This window comes from Terrapene carolina, unplaced genomic scaffold (assembly GCF_002925995.2).
Source record: "Terrapene carolina triunguis isolate 2854851 unplaced genomic scaffold, T_m_triunguis-2.0 Scaffold16, whole genome shotgun sequence".
Taxonomy (NCBI): Eukaryota; Metazoa; Chordata; order Testudines; family Emydidae; genus Terrapene; species Terrapene triunguis.
The window spans coordinates 1,123,363-1,141,562 of NW_020664367.1; the positions used below are offsets into that span (position 1 = coordinate 1,123,363).

Here is an 18,200-nt window from a genome sequence, read left to right on the forward strand (position 1 = left end):
ACACACATACAGAGAGCATGAACAGGTGGGAGTTGTCTTACCAACTCTGAGAGGCCAATTAAGTAAGAGAAAAAAAACTTTTGAAGTGATAATCAAGATGGCTCAGTACAGACAGTTTGATAAGAAGCAAGTGTGAAAATACTTACAAGGGGAGATAGGTTCAATGTTTGTAATGGCTCAGCCATTCCCAGTCTTTATTTAATCCTTTGTTCATTGTGTCTAGTTTGCATATCAATTCCAGCTCAGCAGTCTCTCGTTGGAGTTTTTGAAGTTTTTCTGTTTTAAGATAGCCACCCGCAGGTCTGTCATAGAATGGCCAGACAGGTTAAAGTGTTCTCCCACTGGTTTTTGAGTATTATGATTCCTGATGTCAGATTTGTGTCCATTAATTCTTTTGCGTAGAGACTGTCCGGTTTGGCCAATGTACATGGCAGAGGGGCATTGCTGGCACATGATGGCATATATCACATTGGTAGATGTGCAGGTGAACGAGCCCCTGATGGTATGGCTGATGTGATTAGGCCCTATGATGTGATTAGGCCCTATGATGACATCATAGAAATTTGTTAGTCTCTAAGGTGCCACAAGTACTCCTGTTCTTTTTACTGGATCTAGTTTTCATTACAAAAGGAAATGTGGTCTTTGTGTGGGAGCGGGGGAAGCCTTTTGAAAAGTACTCAGTACTTGCCTATCTTTGCTCCAATTGAGGTTAATAGTAATCATTATCTCCAATGCAAACAGTTAAGCCAATGATCAGCACTTCTGAATTTCCTATCTTTACCGCCTAACTAATGAAATTATAACTTTCCTCAATGTTCGGTAACCTCAGCCCCAAATAGCATCTTCAAAGGTCAGCCATTTCTTTGTTCCTCATCTCAACTGACATGTCTTTTTTTTTAAAATATACAAAGTTCATAGATTTTCAGGTCAGGAAGAACTACTGTGATTACTCACTTTAATGTCTGCTGTGATAATTGGGTCTACAGTTTACCCTAATTGTAAGCTCAACTGTAAAAAGCGAATAAAAGTTCATAAAATGTCACAATAACCTATAACAACAAATGCCAATGGGAAAAGGTGCAAAGAAAGACAGACTAAATTGGTATAAACAAAAAGGCTCATTCATATAATTCAAGGACTGTGTTAAGATTATGCCTGGTAAACAAGACAGTTTAAAACCAAAAAACAATTAACCAAAACTGGTGTTGGAAATTAGGCCTATCAGTGCACAAAATAATAAGAGGATGGGCTAACCTGCTCATCACTCCGTTTTGGGTCCTTAAAAAAAAAAAAAAAAAGAGAGAGAGAGAGAGAGAGAGAGAGAGAGAGAGAGAGAGAGAGACTGACTTTGATAGGAAAATATTGATGAACGGATGGAGGCCACCACTACGCCGGTTAACTAAAAGAAGGGGAAGGAACAAGCTTTACCATCATGGCTGCCAGCCCCACTGTCTCCCGGGACCCTGGACCTTCTTCATTCTAATCCTGAAAAATGTACTGACCTGACCGGGCCAGAGCGAAGGAGCCAGATGACATCGCCATCGCCACCTCCATCAGCTTTGGCTAAATGCCAAATATCACCTGGATGTGAGATTGTCTCCTCCACCTCCCCTTTGTATGTTCTCTTCCTTCCCCACCTTAATTATTCTCTTTCCTATCCTTCCCTTTTTTTCCTTCTGTCTAATAAGAGTCTGGCTTAGCCAGCCAAGACTGCATATTTTGCAACACTGCTGTAAACCTGTGACCAGAAAGAGGCAGCTAAAAGCAATGCCCTAAACTGTCAAATACTGGTACAAGTTTGCCAGATCTCAGAGTGGCTGATAACACCATGTGTGCGCCCGTGTTTTTCAGCAGCGAGGTTGCAAGTGAGTGAACATCAGAGACAGAAGCTGCATTTTCTGTCTTTGCTATTCTTCTCTCTCCCCTTTTGAGTGTTTGTCTTCTTGGAAATAAGCTTGGATTTTAACAACAGCAGTTCCAGTCCACCTCAACTATCTTTTTCATCTTTTCCTCAAAAGGACAGTTATTACCATCTTTGATACCATCTAAAAGACTGTCAAAACAAGAGAATTTTTCATTCACAAACTCTCTCCAGCTACAGGGAAAAAGAACAAGGGACGTAGTTAAAACGAAAGCCTTATTTAATACTTTATATTTCACATGCTTTACACCTGTTCTTTCTTCTTTTAAATCTTTCATAAAAGGTTAAAAGGATTTTTAATGGTGTTTGCACCATGATACTAAGCAGGCTGAGCATTTTGTATATCAAAACCTTGTTAAAAACTAGTTTAATGTTGGACAGTGACTAGGTTATGTTAACACCTTTGATTCTTTGAGCCCCTTTATTCCATCTAAACTAATATACCACCTCCTGCATAATACTACTCACGGAATTTCATCAAGTGATTCCTGTATCAAACCAGTAACTTCTGGTTGAGCTAGAGCATATCTTCTAGAAAAACATCCAACCTTGATTTAAAGACTTCAAATGACAGAATCCACAACATCCCTCTAGTTAAGTTGTTCCAACTGTTAATTTGCTAAAAACTTGCATCATGCTCCAAGTCTGAATTTTTCTAACTTCATCTTTCAGACTTTGGATGTTCAAAAACTCACAAAGGAGTTTACGGCCAGAAGGGATTGACCACTGGATCATCTAGTCTGACCACCTGTACATCACAGGCCATTACATTTCACTCATGGCTCGTCACACGGCACCTCAGCCCAGACTACAGGGATTTGATTGTAGATCGCTCTAATGTGTTGCGCTCTAACTGCCCCATGTAGACCCTGCTAGCACAAACTAAAAGGTACCTAGTCTGTTAAAGCATATCTTCTAGAAAAGTATCCAGTCTTGATCTGACGACACTAGGAGATGGAGAATTCAACATTTCCCTTGGTAGTCTGTTCCAATGGCGAATCACCATCATTTAGAAATTTGTTCCTTATTTTTCATTTGAATTTATCTGACTTCAGCTTCTAGCCATTGTCATGCTTTGGTCTAATAGACTGAAGAGCCTTCTAAGTGCTTACTGACTCTGATCATCATCGTCTTTTAAAACTTTCTCTTAAATAAATTAAGCTTCTTTAGTCTCTCACTGTAAAGCAGGTTTTCAAGACTTCAAAGCATTCGCCTCGCTTTTTTCTGAATCCTTCCCAGTTTCTCAACATCCTTTTAAAGTGTTATCACAATGTACTGAAATATTTCAGTACAGTTCTCATTGATTTCTTATACAGTGGAAGTAACAACACCTCCCTATTTCTACTCTATACTCCTTCAGTTATACATCCAAGGATCACATTCATTGTAAGGGGCAAATTCTGTAACATTGTAAAGGAAAGAGCTGCAAGTTTATGATTCATTTAAAACAAGCTACACAAAGTTGTTCACCAGACATTAACATTTCAGTGAACAGACTCTTCCATAGTGGTCCTCATCCCTTGACATATTAAGCTGACTCTTCATTACAAGCCTGAAACCAAATATGTACCAAATATCACAAGTTTACTACCATTGACCAGTTTGTTCAAGATCAGGTCAGCACAGAGCTACCAAGAAATCTAAACTGATCCAAGTATGGGGGGGACAAGGCAACTCAGTATTCAGCAACAATAATATCCAAGTACTGTACTAACACTCTGGCTCTGAATAGGAGCAAAAAGTATCAAGAAAGAAACATGAATTAATAAATGTTATGCTTTTATTTTTTTGTCTGTTTTTACTGGCACCAAAATATTATGTATAGTTTTGGAGTAGTGCATTTAAAATATTCTGAGCCAGATCCTCAGATGTTTGTAAGCCAGCATATGTTCATTGAAGTCAGTCAAGCTAAACTGATTTAAACCAGTGAGAATTTGGCCCTCTGTTTATCATTTAAGACATGTAAAATCAAGCTAATTTTGGTTTTGTGATTTATTTTATTACTAATAACTCTTAATAATACAATTTTATATATAATCTAATGGAGTTGGGTATAATTTCTTTTCTCCATATAGGCACACTAAGTGGACAAACACATTTTTACTTATTTTAAAATATTACTTACTGATTGCCATGCAAGGGATTCCATAATTCGATGTTCACAGCGTTCTAGATGTTTTATCATCTCTCTTGTCAAGCTTGGTTCTGCTTTAATAAAGCTTTCAATCACCTTGTAGAAGTCAAAGGCTTTTAAATCAAGTACATTGAGAATCCATGGAAAAGACAAATCCGTTTCAGTACTGGTGCCATCACTTTGTGAAGCATTCCCTGAAGTAAAAAAGACCAGAACTAGTTATTCAATATTAAAGTGATACGATCTCTTGTCAAATTTTCCCCTCTGTATTTACTCATTTACTGCTACTTGTCAGTTTCAGATACTTAAATTTAATGTGCATATGTAATTACTAATTTAATTAATTTTATGTAGCTATTACTACTAATAAACAACAGCAATGGTATCTTGCACTTCTATAGCTTCAACTTACTGCCATATGTAGCCATGACAACCTCAACAGCACAGGCCAGAAGAGATGTGTGGAAGATATTATTGTTCAGAAGTTTGCTGAAAAAGAAAAAAAATGCAGGCTTTAATACTAGTCTTAGCACACCAATAATGGTTTTCTATTATGAGTTAGGAACATATACCTAAAATTGTGAACTGACAGGCGCTCTTCCTCCTGAAATAGATGAACAAACACAAGGTTAAGAAATACTGCTCAAAAAGGAGCAAAGTATTAAGAGTAATGCATCCTCATTAAACTTACCGACTTTAACATGGATTCCATTAGTCTGTAGTATAGCCTTACACCAAGTTTATATCTCTAAAAATGAAGAAAGTCAAGAACATTACACAAAGTTATTGCAAGTCATAATATAAAATTGTCACTGAAATCTGACACAACAAAGCCAAAATACACTTCCATCCTTTGGAAAGAACGTGCATGCTGGGACCACTTAAAGAAAATCTGATTTGTCCCAGCGAAGTTGGCCAGTGGTGCTAGAGTGGTCTCCAAGGATTACTGGGGATCGTGACTGACTGAAGTTGTAAGAAGATGTTTAAGTCAAAGTGCAGAGGTCAATTTTCAGTTGCCAAGATGAGACAGCAGAGCTGACAGCTGGAAGATATCGAGCTAAGTTGGGTGAATTTGCTATGCAAGTCACTGTAGGGAAATACAAGTGGCCTGATGACTGGATGGGAAATAGGCCACCAGGTCCATTTAAAGGTTCAGTAATCCTATTCATGAGGGCAGATTAATGGGTAACTATATAAGTACAGTTTCAACTATGTTAAAATACTTCGTGGTAATTTTCCTATGCTTCATTAAAATAACGTTATTTTAAAATATTTTTAAGTGTATGCATTTTTTTCTTTCTAGACCTTCCTATGTATGCTGAATTGTTTGTCAAATAGCATCTTAGAGCCTTGCCAGAGTTACATGCCCAGTTTCCCAGGTTGAGAAAATATTACTTTATCACTCCCAATCTCCACAGTAAAACACTGGTAAGTACATTTTGTCTCACATTAGCTAATGTTGATAGCATTCAAATGAATAATATGAAATCAAAATATTAGTTGCCTGTGAGCCAATTTCAGCACATCCCTGTCCAACTGCTTCAGCAAATTTCTCTTTGAAGATGTTCCCAAGATTTTCTACTCTTGCCAGGATATTTTCTTTAGGGTTCACTGTACAGTTCTGAAACATATTAGAAAAATGATATTTTGTTTAACTAGGTATATCAAAACATGTTTTTACAAGTTAACCAAGAATATTTTTCCACTTCAGCTTTGTAGCACACCATTATATTAATTAGGTCATCAGTATGGTTACGGAAGAAGTTACTCACCTTGCCCAGTAACGGTGGTTCTTCAAGATGTGTATCCCTGTATGTGCTCCAGTGTAGGTGTGCTTGTGTCCCTGTGCTGCTGATTGGAGAACTTTGGTAGCAGTGTCTGTTAGGCCTGCACATGTGCTCTCTCTCCTCATGCCCTGCCACAAGGCTAGCCAGTGGGTGTGGGCTAACCCCCCTCAGTTCCTTCTCTACCACAGAGTCATTGAGAGAAACTCTGAAGTAGAGGGGAGGAGGGTGGGTTGTGGAGCACCTATAGGGACACAGATTTCGAAGAACCATTGTTACTGCAGAAGGTAACTACTACTTCTTTGAGTAGTGTCCCTATGCATGCTCCACTATAGGCGACTCCCAAGCAGTATACATTCCACATCCTCCCTCTGGAGGGCTGGGACTTCAGAGTCGTGTCAGTTACAGATGACAGCATTGTGGAGCCGAAGATAGCATCCCCAGCAATCGCATAATGTTCTGCGAAAGTGTGGACTGACACCCATGTCGCTGCTCTACAGATCTCTGAGATAGGGACATTCTTGAAGAAGGCGATGGATGAGGAGATTGACCTTGTGGAATGTGTACAGATAGTATCCGGAGGGGTCATAATGCGAACTTTGTCTGATACCATTTCGAGACCCACATGGAAAGTCTTTTGGCTGATATTGCCAAACCCTTGGATCATTCTGCAATGGAGGGGAAAAGTCTGGGGGACTTCCTGAAGGCCTTCGTCCTGTCCATGTAGAAGACTAGGGCTCTTCAGAGATCTAGGGTATGTAATATAGCCTCTCTGTTGTCTCGGTGAGGCTTGGGATAGAAGGTTGGAAGGTGAATCAATTGGTTCATGTGAAACGGGGAGGTTACCTTGGGAACGAATTTTGGATGTTGTCTGAGGATAACTTTGTCCCAAAGAATACTGAATATGGGGAATGTACAATCAGAGCCACTATTTCCCCTAGTCTACTGGCCGAAGTAATCATTATCAAGAAGGCCATTTTCATCAAGAGGTAAGTAAGCGAACAGTTGGTCTGGGTTCAAAGGGAAGCCTAGTCAGTCCTTTCAGTACCAGGTTTAAGTCCCACGTGGGAGTAGGAGACCAAGCTTGTGGGAAGAGGTTTACAATACCCTAGAGGAAACTTTTGCTGGTCAGGTGTGACAGCACTGAGTACCCCTCCACTGGATGATGGAAGGCTGTTATTGCCACTTGGTGGACTCTAAAAGGGTTTATGGACAGCCACGATCTTTTCAGTGCCAGGGCATAGTCGAGACTGTGTGGAAGTATAAGGCTGAGGCCTTTTTCTGCAGCCATATTAAGAGACAGCAGCCATGAGCCCAGAAGCAGAAAGTCACATCTCACAGGGCTCCTTAAAGAGGAGGGCTCGTGGGGGGGGGGGGCTGTGCACCCTCCAGGGGAGTTCAGGGGGTGGGAGGGAACCTGGTCTGGGGAGCAGCCCCAGGACACGACTGGCCCCTGGGCAGGCTAGCCCCTGGGGTCTATAAAGGCTCGTTGGGATTTGCCCCTCAATGAACCGATGTTACGGGGGGGGGGGGGGGGGGGGGGGGGGGGGGGTTGGGGCGGGGGGGGAAGGGGGGGGGGGGGGGGGGGGGGGGGGGGGGGCAAAGTGGAAGTTTCGCCTAGGGCGCAAAATATCCTTGCACCGGCCCTGCATCCTCACATTCCATTTAAATTACATTAAAACAATGTAATATCAGGCTGTTAAGAAGGCGATCCTATCCTAATAATACCCATCATCACCAGATAAAGAAACAGATCTTAAGATAATTAAAGAAAACTTTGTTTGATGGCATTCTGTCTGGCAAGAAATCACTTAACAGTTGTGATTGTGAAATCCCTACTTATTATTGTTTTGTCTTTATGGTCCCCACTTCTCTATTGTTCATCTAGATGGTCACTGTCTGGTTCTTGGATTGTTTCTGTCTGTTACATAACTAATTTTGCTAGGTGTAAATCAAGGAAGGGGGTGGGGTATGATTGGTTAAAGAATTGTTTTACAATGTATTAGGATTGGTTAAAAAATTGTTTATTAATATTTCAGTAAAATTATTGGTTAAGGTACAGCTAAGCAAGGCTCAAGTTTCACTATAAACTGCGTTCCAAAAGGAAGTTCTTTGGAACCAACTCCAGGACACAGCCACAAGATCAGAGCTGCCAGACGTCAACACCTTGCCAATCATAACCGTGCAGAAGGTGGAATCCCCAGATGACCTGATCCTGACTGGCCATTAGGAAAAGTTCATCTGACTGATTGGGAGTGGTGAGCATTGTATGCTTAGTGTGTGCATTCTGTTTTGGTGATTGTTAATAAATAGAGGTTAAGTAAGATATTACTGGTCAGGCTCTTTCACTGGTGAAAGAGCCTGTAAACCTGCAAAGGATCAAGCCCTGAGTCCACAGGGAAAGGGTTTTTGCACTGATTCCACAGAGGAGTAGAGCCTGGAGCCCACGGAGGGGTAAAGTTAGGTGCCTTTCGCCTGGAGCCCTAGGAACTGGGAAAGATTGGGGGTGCCTAAATCAACCGGGTTACGCCTTGAGCCCTAGGAACTAGGTAGAGATGGAAGCCTGGAACCCTAGGAACTAGATAAAGGTGGGATGTCCAAGAGTGTACTGGCAACAAATTTAGGGTAAAGTTGGGTGCCTTAGAGTGTGTGTAACAAAGAATTTTGTGTGGGTAACAGAAGAGTCACGGAGATTTGTTGGGACATACACCAAATCCGAAATCTGGACCATTTTTGCAGGTAAGTACGTCATATCGAGAATTTTCTGTTGTGTAATAATACTTCTTGCATCACCGTTGAACAGGAGCTCTCTAGGGATTGGAACCAAGAAGGAGCCATGCCTTGAGGTGAAGAATTGCCAGGTTGGGATGTGTGCTATGTCCTCTGTTCTGTGAGAGGAGATGTGGAGGAGAGAGATTGGTGGGCACGTTGTGAGCTGTGACAAATAGGGATGCTACGTCTGTCTTGGCCACGTTGGGGCAATCAGAATGACATGTACTCCATCTCTTTTTATCTTCAGTAAGGACCTTTGATATTAGTGGAAAAGGAGGGAAGGCGTAAAGGAGGTACCTGTCCCAGGGGAGGAGGAGAGCATCACCTAAGGAGTGATGTCATATCCCCACTCTGGAGCAGTAACATGGACATTTCTTGTTCAGGTAAGTGACAAACAAGTCTGTGGTCAGTGTCCCCCACCACCTGAATAAATCATGAAGTACTGCTGGGTCTAGCTCTCACTCGTAGTCATGAGGGAATTTGTGACAGACTCTCTGCCATCAAGTTCTGTGTACCTGCGAGGTAGGCCGCTGACGGTATGGAAGATATACCAGTTCCATAGTCTCATCGCTTCCCCACAGAGGAAGGGAGACCGGGCTCCACCGTGTCGGTTTATGTAGAACATACAGGCAACGTTGTCTGTTAGAACTTTCATGTGTGGCCCTTTGATCAGTGGGAAGAAATGGGCACAGGCATTCCTGACTGCCCTTAGCTCGAAGAGGTTGATGTGGAGGGATCTCTCTGTGAGTGACTATTTCCCATGTATCATAAAGGCCGTTTAGATGTGCACCCCACCCCCTAAGCAATGCATCGGTGGCGAGACGCAACAATGGAGGATTTTGCGCAAAGGGGATCCCTTTGCAAATGTTGGCTGAGTCTTTCTACCAGTCTAGGGAGGTTTTCTACCCTGGTGAGCAGTGTCAGGGGTTTGTCTAGTCTGTCCGTTTGGTCTGTAAATTGAGCTGAATCACATATGAAGGCACCGCATGAGAAGTCTGGCATGTGGTATTACCGTTGTGCCCACTGCCATACGCCCCAAGAGTTTGTAGGCAGTATCTGGCTGATATTTGTGGGCTGTTTTGGATGGTCTAGGTTAGTGAGGCCAGAGAGAGAAATTTGTGCTGAAGTAGGAGGGCCCTGACACGTAAAGAGTCAAGGATGGTGCCTATAAACTCCAGGCGAGGTATTGGAGTAAGGGTTGATGTGTAAACAAGCTCTGTAAACAAGTGCAGTGTGACTTTGATGACTCGGCGAGCCTCTTCGAGCGATTAGGCTCTGAGGAGGCAATCATCCAGGCAAGGGTAAATCATGATCCCTTGCGAGCATAAGTGGGTGGCCACTACTGAGAGAACCTTGGAAAATGCTCTCAGCACTGAAGACGACATGAAGGGGAGTAACCTGTACTGGTCGTGATCTTGTCCCAGGATGAATCTGAGAAATCATCTGTGAGTTGGTAAGATTGAGATGTGAAAATACACGCCCTGGAGGTCGAGGGCCGAAAACCAGTCTCCCTGTTCCAACGCCAGAATGATCATTGCTAAAGTGACCATCTTGAATTTCTGAGCTTTGACAAACTTTTTGAGAGCTCTGAGGTCTAATATGGGTCTCCAGCCCCCCTATTTCTTGGGTATTACGAAATACCGAGAGTAGAACCCTTTGTCTCAGATGCTGAGGTACTGGTTCTACGGCTCTTAACTGGAAACTCTCATGAGAAGGATCCCTGAAGAGGGACATGGAAGGGTGTTGTGGAGGGGGTAAGGAGTAAAATGGATAGAGTACTGAGGCGAACTATCTCTAGGACCCATTGATCCAATGTTATGCGCCCCAGGTACTGCACAACGCTGCCAGATGGTGGCAAAATAGGTGGATTAGCAATGGTTGGATGTAGCAGTTGTAGGGTGTGGTCTATTGGCACCTCAACCAACGTGACAAAATTGATGTTTGGATGTGGAAGGCTAGGACAAGGAAGATTGCTGGCCGGATGTTTACATCTAGAGAATTTAGTTTTTTTCCTCTGTGGCTCTTAGTATCGTTGAGCTGTGTATTGGGAAGTGCATGGCTTATGCTGGGACTGTGGACTAAATTTTCTCTTTTGTCCCAGTGTGTAGATGCCCAGCAAAGGGAGAGTGCTTGAGAATCCGTCAGAGGGTGAAGTGAGGCATCAGTTTTCTCCACGAAGAGCTTAGTGCCCTCAAAGGGAAGATCTTCCACGGTTACCTGCACCTCCTTTGGGAAACCCAAGAGGCACATTTCATCACCACCACCATGGAAATGGATCTGGCTAGAGTACTGGCTGCATCAAGGGCAGATTGTAGCGATGTCTTTGCTACTAGTTTCCCTTCTTGGACGATGGCCTTAAATTGTTTGTGATGCGACTTGGGCAGCTGCTCAGTAAAATTGTTCAGTTTCAAGTAATTCCCATACTTGTATTTCACCATAAGCACTTGGTAACTGGCAATTCAAAACTGATCCGTGGCCGAGGAGTATGCCTTCCTTCCAAATAGGTCCAGACACTTCCAGTCCCTATCATAGGGCATGGACTTCATGTGGTGTTGATGGCCACGAGAATTGACAGCATCCACCACAATGGAGTTAGGTGGAGGGCTGAAGAAGAGGAACTCTATTTCACTCCCCAGGACATAGTACTTTTTGTCTGCTCACTTGCAAGTCAGTGCGACCGATGCTGGGGTCTGCCATATGGTTCTTGCGAGATCGAGAAGGGCTTCATTGATAGGGAGGGCCACTTTTGAGGCGGAAGATGACTGCAGCATGTCCAGGAACTTATGGTACATGTCCTTGACTTCCTCCAGAGGTATCTGGAGAAAGTCAGCCAGCCACTCTCCTTGTGAAGTCCTGGAACAGGCAAAAATCATCCACCAGGGATGGTTAGGGAGGCATGACAGCCTCGTCTGGGGAGGAGGAGGAGGATATGGTTTTTGGGGTCACCTCCTCCTCGACATCACCCTCACACTCCTCCAAGACTTCTTCTGGGAGCTACAAAGCCCTGGATGCTGTGGTTGAGGAAGTGTGTCTTGGGGGCTCATGGGTGGGACTAGAAGCCCGAGAGTCCTGGAGATGGTAGGCAGCCCAGGGGCCCCAGTATGGCCGCTGAGGTGGCATGGAGCCTGCGGTGGTGCCCATAGATGGCCATACTAGAATGGCAGCGGTGGGGCCATCTAAGGTTATGTCTGGGGCCCTGCTGGTATCGGGCACTGTTGGGGGTTTGGGTGGAATACTGAGATATTTCCTCCTCCAGTTCACTATCTGAGTCTGCACTGGAGAGTGTGGGGACGTGGCAAGACAGAAGGGAAGACTCCTGTGCTAGGCAGGGACTCAGTGCAGAGGTCCCAGTGCCCAGGAGAGGAGACTCTTGTCCGCACTGGCCATTCAGGTACCAGATGAGGCATCTGTACTGATGGGACATCATGTACCAGTGTGCCGTGGAATGTTTGCTCCTCCTCTTCTTCTTACGTGCTGTTGACTTGGTGTCTGTGCCCAATGGGTCTGTGGGTGCGTCAACAGTACCTGCCGCTGTAGTCTTCCTTGGGCTGTGGGTACCGGGCTTGGTCTGTCTCAGTGCCGATGCTACTCAGGATATTGAGCATGCCGGGGATTGTTTGTGGCTAGCTCACAGCTCTCTGTGGGGACTTCCTGTGCTCTTTTTCAACTTATGGAGGGGTTGGCGGCTGATTTCTTCACCCAATGGCCCTTGGATGTTGAGGTCTGTGGGGAAGACTTACATCTGCATGGAGAGTCTTGATGCAGGTCCGGAGATTGTCTGAGAGCTGCGTCCATAAATATGATTTTCTGCCCTAGCTCTCTGTCCTTGCGAGACTGAGGTCTGAGCTGCTGACAGAGAGTGCACTTTTGAGGAATGTATCCTTTCCTGAGGCAACAAATGTACTGTGAGTGCACGTTTGCAACAAGGATAGCCTAGTTGCAGGAAAGGCACTTCTTGAATCCCAGAGTATCAGGCATGCCCCGTTGTGGGGGATGGGCCCACAATGGAAAGGGCAGGAAGAAAAAACTATTCGGGGGGGGGACAGGATGTCAAAAATAAAAGACGCTAGACTAACTATTACTAAAAACTAGGCTCTAGGCTACAAAGAAAGCACGAGGTAATAGTCGCTAACAGAATGCTAATAGCTCCATCTCCAGCCAGGGGTGGTTGAGAAGGAACTGAGTGGGGTTAGCTCACACATGCTGACTAGCCTCATGGCAAGGCACAAGGAGAGAGAGCGCATGTGCAGGCATAACGGACACTGCTACTGAAGTTCTCTGATCAGCAGTGCATGGATGCAAGCTCGCCTACAGTGGAGAACCCATAGGGTCACTACACAAAGAAGTAGTTGTGAGTCTTTAAGAGAGATTAGGAGGTGGTCATATTTTTATGCTCAGCAATATCCACTATCTACAGCCTGATTCAGCAAAAAGCATCTGTGATAGGGCATCTGCCCCACACTGGTGGGACAATTGACTGCAGTGACCGCTGGGGAACTGGCTGTACTAGGAGCTAAACTCCCCCGGAATGGGTGGTGGGGAACATGGATAGTAACACAGCCGGAGAGCCGAGCCATGAAGAGGATGCTGCGGTTCCTGATGCTGTGAAAGAGGTGGCAGGCGGATTGCCGAGAAGGAGTGACGGTGTGCAGACCACCGACAGGGGCATCAGCCTCTTCCCAATTCCCAGAACAATAAGGAGGAGGTGCCAGTCTGGAGGTGAGTGTGCTCTGTGACAGCCTCTTAGCACATACTTAATTCTAAACATTGGAACTACTCACACAAAGTCAATGGGACTACTTAAGTGCTTTAAGATAGGTACATGCTTAACAGCTTGTCCACAAGGGGAATTCAAGGCAAAATTAGTGCAAAGTAGCTAGGGTATGAATTTAAAGCACAAAAGCCATTCTGCAGTAACTCATGTGGACACTTATTCCACAATAAGCGTGCCTTTGTGTGCTTTAGCTTAATCTACTTTCTAACCTAAATTGCACAAAGGCCCTCTTACTGCAGCATAAGTGTGTCCACATGGGGAGTTAGTGAACAGTAGGTATTCACCATTAGCTATTCCTGGCTTCCCCTTCCCTCCCATGTACACAAATCCTATATATCTTTCTGAATCAGGACCTAACTGTCTCCTGTTCATAATACAGCCTCTAGCAATACATTTGGTTTTTTCCCCCTAAATAAATTAATCTTAGTAGAGTTGAAGGACCATAAGATTTCTAGCAAAATATCAACAATTTGTTAAGTGCTTGTAAAATTCACATAAAGACAAGTGCTCTTTCAAAGAGCAGTGCTAATGCATGTTTAAACTGTCATGAGTCCTTAAGATGTGTACTAAAGATCTTATATTCATAACTTATGGTAGGTACAAGTGCTGTTGCATTCCTGTGTCCTTGTTGGTTTTACAATGCACTGAACATCAGGATATTTGAAACATAAATCTTGAACTGATCCTCCATCAAAAACTACAAAGATCAGAGTTGACATTTTTGATATTTCTAAGGTAAAAATTAAGCAGAAAAAGATGGCACAATCCCCGCTATTTTTAAGAAGTCCTGTCTAGGTCTCCTTTAGTAAAGAACACATGCTATTTACTTGGTTGATAATCCGAAGGATATAATTTTATAGGTACTTCCTCATAAATGCTTACTCTAGTTAAAAAAAAAACCCTAGTCACTTACATTAAAATATGAGATGAGATTATCTGATGGTTTATCACTTGCTGAATTTAAAATCATCATTAACTGCTGGATAGTATTCATTGCAGCCCTGAAAAAAATGTAATAAGATATATGTTAAATACTTATTTTGTATACCTTCAATATCAGGCAAGAATTTTCTAATTTTTCCCTGATACAGTTTCCTGAAAGGCAAAAAGCAAATCTATAAACAGATTAACAAATCAATACATAACTAACTCAGTAATAAAACAAACTGGTGGGGAAATTAAATACAGGAACTCCTCACTTAAAGTCGTCCGGTTAACGTTCTTTCGATGTTAAGTTGCTGATCAATTAGGGAAAATGCTCATTTAAAGTTGTGAAATGCTCCCTTCTAATGTCGTTTGGCAGCCGCCTGTTTTGTCCACTGCTTGCAGGAAGAGCAGCCCCTTGCAGCTAGCTGATGGGTGGTTGAAACCAGGGTGGATCAGCAGCCCCCCTATCAGCTCCCCACTCCCCTAAATTCCCTGTGCAGCAGCTGTCCCTCCCCCCACTGCCATGTGCTGCTCCTGCCCTCTGCCTTGGAGCTGCTCCCAGAGACTCCTGCTTGCTGTACGGGGAGAGGGGGGGGAAAAGAGGGGCTAATGTCAGGGTGTCTCCCCCTCCCCCCTGCTCCTGCACCCTGCTTACCCCATCTTCCATAGAGCAGGGGGGGACACACGACCAACGGAGAGAGCTTCTAGGCAGTAGCTGCGGGTCTCAGGTCTCAGCAAGCTGATTTAATTAACAAGGCAGTGTACTTAAGCCTGGGGTCAGCTACTTAAAGGGGAAATACACATTTTTTCTCTCACACACAGGGTGTGTGTCTGTCTGCCCTCCCTCCTTTCCTGCTGCCTTGTAGAGTGTTGTGAGAGTTAACCCTTGAGGGCTCAGTCAATTGCTAGTTCATTTAGCAATAAGGCATTCCCTGGGAAATATCCCACCCTCTGACTCCTCCACCTCAACCAAGCTTCACAATCATCATCACTGTGTACCAGTATTAAATTGTTTGTTTAAAACTTATTGTGTGTGTGTGTGTGTGTGTGTGTGTGTGTGTGTGTGTGTGTGTGTGTGTGTGTTTATATATATATATATATATATATATATATATATATATATATATAGTCTTTTGTCTGGTGAAAAAAATTTCCCTGGAACCTAACCCCCTCATTTACATTAATTCTTATGGGGAAATTGGATTCGCTTAACATCATTTCGCTTAAAGTCGCATTTTTCAGGAACATAACTACATCGTACTACTTTGACTTAAGTTATGAATATTCATCATCATCGCCTGAACCCCATCACATCAACATCAACAAAGTAAAGTAACAACAGAACGGTAACTACCTAAACGTTAATATCTGGCAAACAAGATGTGCAAATAGCACCAAATTATAATGAAAACGGAGGTTCTGTAACTTAAAACATTTTTCTCTTTACTCTTATCTACAAAAGATAGCTGTAGCATTGTCTATAGAGCCAGGAACTAAAATTAATTCTGCACTGTACTGTCGGGCTTGCAGTGTCATAAGAAATTACAGAATTTTGATGCAGATATTTTGGAGAACATTTGTTTCTATATCATAACCACCACCATCACTCCCCTAGGTCTGCCAATAGCCAGTAAAGTGCATTAAATACATGTCTTTTCATTCTACAGACTCAAAATCAGAAAGTGGCCACATTAAACCTGAAACCACTCCCCCTTCCTGTTTTATTGAAAAGGCCGTATGCGTCTGGAAGTCCCACTCCCACCTTCCATCACTCTAGCTAGACCAGATGCATTTTAAGATAATTCACAAGTTAGGATTTGTAGTATTACATAAAATGGGTCATGAAGAGGAGCTGATTAAATTAAATGAAGATATTAAATATTGGGATGCACAACTCTACTGATATTTAAGTTTGTTTTCTTATTAGGCAAAGTGAGCAGAATCCCTTATCACTATTTTGATTAAAAAGTTTAAAATACTATCTGAGTTATTTACAAGTTCACACATTTTCCTCCTTTTCAGAGACTTTAAATAATAAAAAATTCTCCAGAAACTGTCTTATTAGAACTGTTTTTCCAGACACACAAAAGGTGAGAGCAAAAACCACCACCACCTATTTAGGTTCTTACACTCATGCCTACAGGTTTCTTGCCAAAAATGGATTTCAGACCCACATAATGCTGTCCATTGGTTCAAGTCCAATGCCCTAACTTAGAAAACTGTAAAAAAAAAAAAAAAAAAAAGCTACCCCATGTAACTATGAGGCCTTTTGTCTTTAAAGATTGATAATGTTTAAAAGGCAGTGAAAATACATAGGGTCCCTGCTCCTTCCAGAAAAATGATGAAATTAAAAGCACCTCAAGAGGCTAGTTCTTGTTACACTAAATTAAAACATTTTTCCCTTCGGGAAGCCCAGCCCTAATGCGGGAATAAGGACTCTCCTCAGCATGTAGTTGCAGGGATGGTGATGGAACTGCTACTTGTTTTAATGGTTAAAAATTATCCTGTCAGACCAAGGCAGGTGCTTGTTTGTGTGCGTTAATGCCTGATCATCTCACATTTCCAGATTTTTGGGGTGTTACATACATCCTCCTGCCTGATAACATATGCACATACATATAGACCTGGGGCACATACCCAACATGAATTAAATCTAAGAGTACTGACATGCAAACCTTCTACATCGTGCCATATTTCAGGAAAATGTCTTTATGTAGCTTGTATTTTCTATTTATGGTTTTACAGGTGATGTATTTAAAAGTTTTGGGTTTTTTTTAAATAGAACGAACGTATGATTGATTTAGCAATTTATCCTCAAACTCTACTAAGCAGCTTGACAAGTGTCAATAGTTTATATTTCCACATCACTATATTCCTGAGAAACTATTAGATTCTGAAGTGAATGTATTGTAACGTTTGTTTTCTCCCCAATTTTTAAATGTAAATATATTAAACATACAGCATCAAATTGTTGCCAGTACTAACAATCACTGTGGTAGGTGTTATGGCACTGGATAAAAAAAAGATTATGCTGTAAAAAGCACATTAGAGATCTAAGATAAGCATGCTCGCTCAGAATGGTATAAATAGTCATCTCGGTATGTGCAACCTTCTGATGAATGATAGACTAGTGTAGTCAAATTATAATCCAATAATGTATAGATAATTTGTACAGCTGTTATGCCACATATGCGCTCAAGTAAGGTTAGTAACCAGAACTGAAGCTTGTTCATGACTTAAAATATGCTAAATAAAACTAGCCATATAAAATACCTATTAATAAAGTGGAATATTTGCTTAATAATTTACCCCTATTTATCAAAGCCTTTTTAAACCTGCCAGACAGTCTAAGGTTCTTTAATTGAAAGTCTGTAGTCTCATTGTTTATAAAACAGGAACAGAAAGAGGATTGGGTATGCCCAGCCATTTATATAGGTACCAGAGTGGCTAAGAAGTTAGAGCACTAGTCCTAGGCTACAGTTCCCATCTCTGGTTTTTTTTTTTCATTATTGTTTGTTGAGTGACATAAGTAAATTTGAACAAGAATAGCTTTGTTTGTATATTTGTTTTAACCAACTAAAAATTACATGAAGAGGAAGCAAATGTAACAACTCCACAAATGTCAGTCTAACAATTTATTATCTTACTCCTCCACTCTTGATCAGCCCCTTCATGTATATTGGATAAAACCAGGGCCGGCCCCAGGCACCAAGCACCCAAGCTGGTGCTTGGGGCGGCACTTGGAGGGGGGCGGCGGCGCGGCGCTCTGGCCGCGGGGGGGAGAGCCGAGCCCCAGCCGGGGCTCGCCGCCCTCCCCCCAGGGCTCCGGCCGCCCTGCCCCCGGCGCTCTGGCCGCCGGGGGGGGGGAGCCGAGCCCCCGCCGGGGCT

The 18,200-nt window shown here is 42.9% G+C and overlaps 1 protein-coding gene across 1 annotated transcript in view; it reads right to left on the reverse strand.

Annotated features, from left to right (window-relative positions):
- RB1 (RB transcriptional corepressor 1) overlaps positions 1–18,200 on the reverse strand; it is a 169,220-nt gene that overhangs the window by 92,049 nt on the left and 58,971 nt on the right. The window contains exons 11-16 of the mRNA XM_026657614.1: positions 14,299–14,386; positions 5,560–5,676; positions 4,747–4,803; positions 4,628–4,659; positions 4,468–4,544; positions 4,047–4,249 (exon numbers count right to left, since the gene is read on the reverse strand). Coding sequence (XP_026513399.1) covers positions 4,047–4,249; positions 4,468–4,544; positions 4,628–4,659; positions 4,747–4,803; positions 5,560–5,676; positions 14,299–14,386 — 574 coding nt within the window. The remainder of the gene's footprint in view (positions 1–4,046; positions 4,250–4,467; positions 4,545–4,627; positions 4,660–4,746; positions 4,804–5,559; positions 5,677–14,298; positions 14,387–18,200) is intronic.